This window comes from Grammomys surdaster, unplaced genomic scaffold (genome assembly GCF_004785775.1).
Source record: "Grammomys surdaster isolate TR1022 unplaced genomic scaffold, NIH_TR_1.0 193, whole genome shotgun sequence".
Lineage (NCBI taxonomy): Eukaryota > Metazoa > Chordata > Mammalia > Rodentia > Muridae > Grammomys > Grammomys surdaster.
The window spans coordinates 7,347,824-7,354,164 of NW_021604638.1; the positions used below are offsets into that span (position 1 = coordinate 7,347,824).

The 6,341-nt window shown below is 56.8% G+C and overlaps 1 protein-coding gene across 1 annotated transcript; it reads right to left on the minus strand.

Moving 5' to 3' along the window:
- Positions 1–231: 231 nt before the first annotated feature.
- On the minus strand, positions 232–4,963 carry Snai1 (snail family transcriptional repressor 1). The gene is made up of 3 exons (XM_028769706.1): positions 4,786–4,963; positions 3,969–4,496; positions 232–1,156 (listed from the first exon to the last, which is right to left on the minus strand). Exons 1-3 carry the CDS (start codon positions 4,865–4,867, stop codon positions 972–974), a joined length of 795 nt encoding a protein of 264 aa, XP_028625539.1. The 5' UTR covers positions 4,868–4,963; the 3' UTR covers positions 232–971.
- Positions 4,964–6,341: the final 1,378 nt, after the last annotated feature.

A 6,341-nucleotide genomic window follows, 5' to 3' on the forward strand; every position in this document is an offset into this window, starting at 1 on the left:
GGTGGTGGTGCACGCCTTTAATCCCAGCACTTGGGAGGCAGAGGCAGGCGGATTTCTGAGTTTGAGGCCAGCCTGGTCTACAGAGTGAGTTCCAGGACAGCCAGGCAGAGAAACCCTGTCTTGAAAAACCAAAAAAAAAAAAAAAAAGAACTCCGAAGCACAAGACTTGAGACCCCTGCCCCTCCCTCCTGTAAGTCCCTTAATGTGTCCCCTTCTACAACACTGAGCAGGTTTTAGTATATAAATTAACCACTTTATTGAATATCAATAAACTGTACATATTAACTATACAAAACGCTGCTTACAATATAAATACCTTTAAAATGTAAACATCTTTCTCCCAGGGCCACCTGTTGGGCCCCAAAATAGTTCTGGGAGAACACATTGGCCAGGCTGAAGCACCCCACTTGGCCCCTAACAAGTGACGGCCATTATTCATGGTCCCTTCTGAGACAGTTAAACTGCTGTGAAACAGGTGTCACCAGGACAAATGGGGGCGGGGGCTGAAACAGCTGCCCAGGCCCAGGGGCACCTGGACATGTGTCCAGTGACCACCCTGCTGAGGCAGGGATACAGCTGGGGAGGGGGGGACTATTGCATAGTCTGTTGTACCTCAAGGAAGGTGGTTTAAAGGGTCCTTGGGGGAGGTAAGGAAGTGGGGTCCCCTGAGTGGGGTTCAAGCTTCCCAGCCAGTGGGTTGGCTTTGGTTCTATGGCTCGAAGCAGCTGTGTCCAGAGGCTGCACCTCATGAATACTGAGGGGCAGGAGGCTCTGGGAGGGTACAAAGGCACTCCGCCCTCCCTCCGTCAGCCATCTGCAGCAAAGGCTACCAAGAGAGCCAGGCAGGAACCAGGGCCAGACATGGACTCCACAGGTCCCCGGACCAAGGCTTGAAGGAATCCTGGCAGTGAGGACGGTGAGCTCAGGGCAGGCACTGGGGAGATGCCAGTGAGGATGGGGACGGAGCAGGGTCAGCGAGGGCCTCCGGAGCAGCCAGACTCTTGGTGCTTGTGGAGCAAGGACATTCGGGAGAAGGTCCGGGCACAGGCCTGGCACTGGTATCTCTTCACATCCGAGTGGGTCTGGAGGTGGGCACGCAGGTTGGAGCGGTCAGCAAAGGCTCGGCTGCAATGGGAGCAGGAGAAGGGCTTCTCACCTGTGGAGAGACGCCAGAGGGTCAGCAAGTCCTGGACAGCGCCTGATCAGACCACGTACAGCCAGGCCCGCACTGGAGGGGGTGTCTCTGGGCTTCCTGCTGTGCAGCCCTGAATACCACCATACTTCTGAGTCTCCAAACTTCCCCCCAGGTGGGGCTAACTGAAACAGAGTCCTTCCCACCAGGCAGGCACCGAACACCTCTGACTGGCCTGTCATCTGACCCTTCTGCAGTCCTATTGGAGATGGGGAAACTGAGGCACAGAAGGTAAGCAGCAGGTTTCAGGTCACCCACCAGGCCTCCATAGCCCCTGGTTGTAGTCACTCCCTTGATTGAATTTACTTTGTCTGGGACAAAGCTTGAGAAGCAGCCTGGAGAGGCCTCCCACCCCCACTCAGAGCCGGCGAGGCCATTCCTTTGCACCCTGCCAGCAGTCCACTGCACTGACGCCAAATTTTGGCTGCTCCTCTATCCATCCAGTAGGGAACCTCTCCTTAACTTACTGCAAGCCCCAACTGGGGGGCTTACAGACATCTAGGATCCCGACACCCCCTGTCCAGCCAGGGCTCTAAGTACACGGCTCTGCGTCCTTTAAGTGCTTACTAAATGCTGTGTAGTTGAAGACTTCTGTGGCTCTTTGTGCCCCCTAAGATGGCTGAAAGCAGTTCTGTTTGGTGAATACCTGAATTAATAAATGTGCTTTTTTTTTAAAAAAAGGGGGACCTGAGCGTAGTGGTCCACACTTGTAATCCAGCATTGTAGAGACAGAGGGAGGAGGGTCTCTCATTTAAACCCAGCCTGGCTGAGCTATACGAATACTGACAAAACCAAACGTCTGCTGCACCCCTACTATGTGCCAAGCATGAGGCTGTAATGCCAAATGGATTTTCAAAACAAGGCAAGGCAGCCCTCCTCTCCTTCTCAGCCTGCTACCCCACAGGCGGTGCCCTTTGGTTAGATTCTAGTGATGGAATTCAGGGCTGATGAATGACTCCTGGGTGGGTGTGCTGAGGCTCCGGACAGGGAGAATCTCAGCAGGTTCTTGTGGGTCCCACCCACTCAGCAGGTATTCACTGAACAGAGCTGCCTTCAGCCAGCCTAGGGGGCACAAACCCACAGAAGGCTTCAGCTACACAGGTGGGGCTGGGAAAAGCAGCCCAGTGTGATGGTGTACCTTGGCAATCTGCAGGTCCCTACAAGTTAGGGGTGCTGACCCCTGCTAAGACTGGCTGAAGCTGTCAGTTTAGCAGGGAGGGGTGAACTGAAGTAAATCTTAACAAAAGGGAGGTTTCAAGATAACACAGGGCGGGATGGAGCTAAGAGTCTCTAGGCTTGCACAGGAAGTGTAGACACCCCCCACTCTTCACAGATCCCCGACCCCCAGACGCCTTCATAGTGTTCCTGGCAAGTGTGAAATCGGCACCAGGCCGGCTGGGACAAAGGCCACTGAGGGGGGCACTGTATATGTGATACCCCCTGGATTAAAGGGGCCTGCCATGCAGTGAGCCAGCAGCTGTGGCCAGAACAGGTGCTGGGCACCGCTGCCCCATGCACCTGCTCCAACCCTGCAGGCCCCCACCCCCTGGGCCACCATTAAGACACACAATGGAACTCCAAGAGAACAGGGTGGTGCATTTCAAGGAGGGTTTTGTCTGAGCCATGCCTTTACATCAAAACAAAGTCCCTCAGGGGGATAGGAGGCAGCCTAGGACCCCTGAGGACTTCAGCTCTTCCCCAAAGTAGAGCCCCATGGCTTAGCAACCCTGCAGGAGAAAGGCCAGCCTGTTACACTTTTATAGGTTAAATCTGAAGCAATCCGAGCCTGGAGGAGGGGAAATGGGTAGTCTTCTTCATGTAATAAAGGTGTCAGTGAGACCTGCAGATACCGCCCCTGGCCCCTGAGGCCTCACAACTCCAATGCTGGGCACAACAGGAGTTGCACAGCTTCAACTGGCCAGCTCACACCCCAAAGCTTAACACACTTTCCAAAGATAACTCCAACAGGAACCTCCACTAAGACCGGCTGGCTGAAGCCTTTCCCTCACTTCTAGAAGCTCTCCACGTGTCCTTAGGCTGAGAGGACAGCAATGTCATTTCTTCTTCTTTTAAATGATGATACTCTGTTCTTACTCTATGTGGGTTTGCCTGCATGTTTGTGTGTGTGAGGGTGTCAGATCCCCTACTTACAGACAGTTGTGAGCTACTACGTGGTGCTGGGAATTGAACCAGGGTCCTGTGGAAGAGTAGCCAGTGCTCTTAACCACTGAGCCATCTTTCCAGTCACTGGGAAGTCATTTCTTTTTTTCTTTTTGGTTTTTCGAGACAAGGTTTCTCTGTGTAGTTCTGGCTGTCCTGGAACTCACTCTGTAGACCAGGCTGGCCTCAAACTCAGAAATCCACCTGCCTCTGCCTCCCAAGTGCTGGGATTAAAGGCGCGTGCCACCACGGCCCAGCGGGAAGTCATTTCTTAGTGGCAACTGCACCCAGCACTTCACTCTGTACAAAAAACCCCACAAAGTGCTCTTAGGTACATTTTAAAAATGAGGAGACCGAGGAAGTTCTCAACCCAGGATTCAAGGCCAGGTGGAGAATATCCTGTCTAGCAATATCCTGTCTGGCTTCTACAGTATGGGTCGAGTCCAGTGGGGAGCAGAAGTTACCCCTTCACTCCCAGAACGAACAGCAAGGAGCAGGGCACAGAACAACCAACAGCTACTTTGTCCACTGCTTGCCAGCATCGCGAATAAGTGTTGAGTCCCCCAGGGTCTGAGGCTAAACAGAACAGACTCAGCGCTCAGCTATGTATACTCACCGGTGTGGGTGCGGACGTGGCCCTGGAGCAGCCAGGGTCTGGAGAAGGCCTTTCCGCAGGTCGTGCAGACACAAGGCAGCGTGTGGCTTCGGATGTGCATCTTCAGAGCGCCCAGGCTGAGGTACTCCTTGTTACAATATTTGCAGTTGAAGGCCTTCCGGGCCTGGGGGTCCTTGGCCACCGAGAGCCTGGCCAGCTGCTTGGGAAGTTGGCCCAAGCCAGGGAAGGCGATAAAGGCCTCAGCCTCCAGGGACGAGGCCGAGGTGGAAGAGAAGGACGAAGGCGCCGGCGAGGGCGGGCTGGGCGGCTGCGAGCTTTTGCCACTGTCCTCATCGGACAGCGAGGTCAGCTCTGCGGCCCTGGGGCTCTCCCGAAGCGGGAGGGTGGCCCAGGCAACCGGCTGCACTTGGGGCACCAGGAGAGAGTCCCAGATGAGGGTGGGCAGCGAAGCGGCAGGGTTTAGGACCTCGGGTGGAGGGATGGCGGCCAGCAGGTGGGCCTGGTCATAGGGCTGCTGGAAGGTGAACTCTGCGGGAAGAGAAGAGACAGCAGGGAGTCAGCTGAGCCGATTCTCGGGGCGCCAGCGGGGGTGGGGGGGCTCCCCCCCCCCCCCTCCCCCACCCGGACTCCGCAGGACTGCCTGCCTTCGCGGAGCCTCCCCATCCCGGGCCACCGACGCCCTCGGTGAATCCCAACTGCCAAGACCCGGAGCTCCAGATCCACCTGTCGCGCCCGCAGAGCCCGATTCTCCCCGCCGTTCCCTCGGGATCCCCCACCCCCACCCCGAGCTGCCCGCGTCCCGCACCCCGCCACGCACCCACACACGCGTCCTGCAGCTCGCTATAGTTGGGCTTCCGGCGGGGGTCGGACGGCTTCCTAACCAGGAAGGAGCGCGGCATGGTGGCCGGGGCGACCTAGGTAGTCGGGGTCACACGGTCGCGTAAGGTCGGTAGGCAACTCCACTCGCGAGGCCCGGCCGCCGCACTACGATCCCCTCGCAGCAGCAAATTCCTTTAAGTACCAGGGCTGGGGGCGTGGCCGCTGGGTTGGCCACGCCCCTTTGTCAAGGCTGAGCCAATGGCTGGCGGCGGCGCGGCCGGAGACCGCGGCCGGAGCAGGTGCGCTTGGGCTGCAGGGGCTCCCGCCGCGTGGCGCTGAGATTCGGCTTGGGCTCCTCCCGGGCCGGACCGCCGCGTCCGAGCGCCTCGGGCGACCCCTGGTGGTCACACCTGCCCCCGGCCGAGCGCTGCGCCCCCCAACATCCCCTGAGCCGCTGAGCTTTGGGAGCCAGAAAGTGCGGTGATCTGCACGTGCTTGTCTAAACAGCCCTGAACAAAACCCTCAGTGCCCTACCCGACGATGGCTTCCCGGCCGTGGGGGAGACAGACGGAGTAAACAGAGGATTCTAATGCTAAAAGGGAGGTGTGATTTGATGAAGGGAGGTGGGGAGGGACAGCTGTGACGGTCAATGGACGGTCACCTGACAGGGGAGGGTGTCTATGTATGACTTCCCAGAGGAAGTGAAGAAGCACCGAGGGGGAAAGGCCCGAGGTAAGAGTCATTAACTTCTGTCTGTCCAACCTTTGAGAGCATCTCGCAGGATGAGGTTGGTGTGGGCAGACCCCGAGCGGTCCGATTTTCTGGCCTCGGGTCTTTGGAGGAGTTTAAACTTTGCCTTACGGACACTGGGGAGTCACGGAAGGACTTTCAGCTGAGGACGGACGTGTTTAGAATTGCGTTGTGAAACCAACTGAGGACAGGTGCGAGGCAGAGGTAGCGAAGACCAGGGTTGAGGTTTCCGACTTCCTGAAAATCGTGTTGGAAGGGTCACAGGGAGGAAGGGTGGCCCGGGGAAACAAGCCCACACACCATAGTATGGGGTGATAAGCACCTGTAAAGTGGACGGGCTATGGAAACCTCTGGGGCCCCAGGCTAGCAGAACCAGTGAGTCACTAGGCACTGGAGGTAACAAGTGAATAGAGTCAAACTCCCAGCACTTGGTGGGGAGGATGGTCAGACAACAGGCAACCATCTTGCAGAACAGTGCCCTCTGCGTAGATTTAGTTCGTCCATGAATCTCCCCGTGAGTTCAGAGGGAGAGCACACAGTACCCTACCACCACCGTCGTCCCCATGGACAGGTCAGCTGACTAGGTCGTGATTTTTCTCCATCCCCTATGCTCAATGAACAGGCTTTCCTACCAAAGGACCTTACTTGGTACCTGCCTCCCTCCGGCCCTGTTTTCTCTTCCAGATCCACACCTGGCTAGGCTTCTTTCATCCTTTGTTTCAACAGCAGCGCCCCCCCCCCCACCTCCTCCAAGCCTATTTAGCAAGGAGGGAAAGACAGAGGTAAATGAAGCCCACTAGGAGA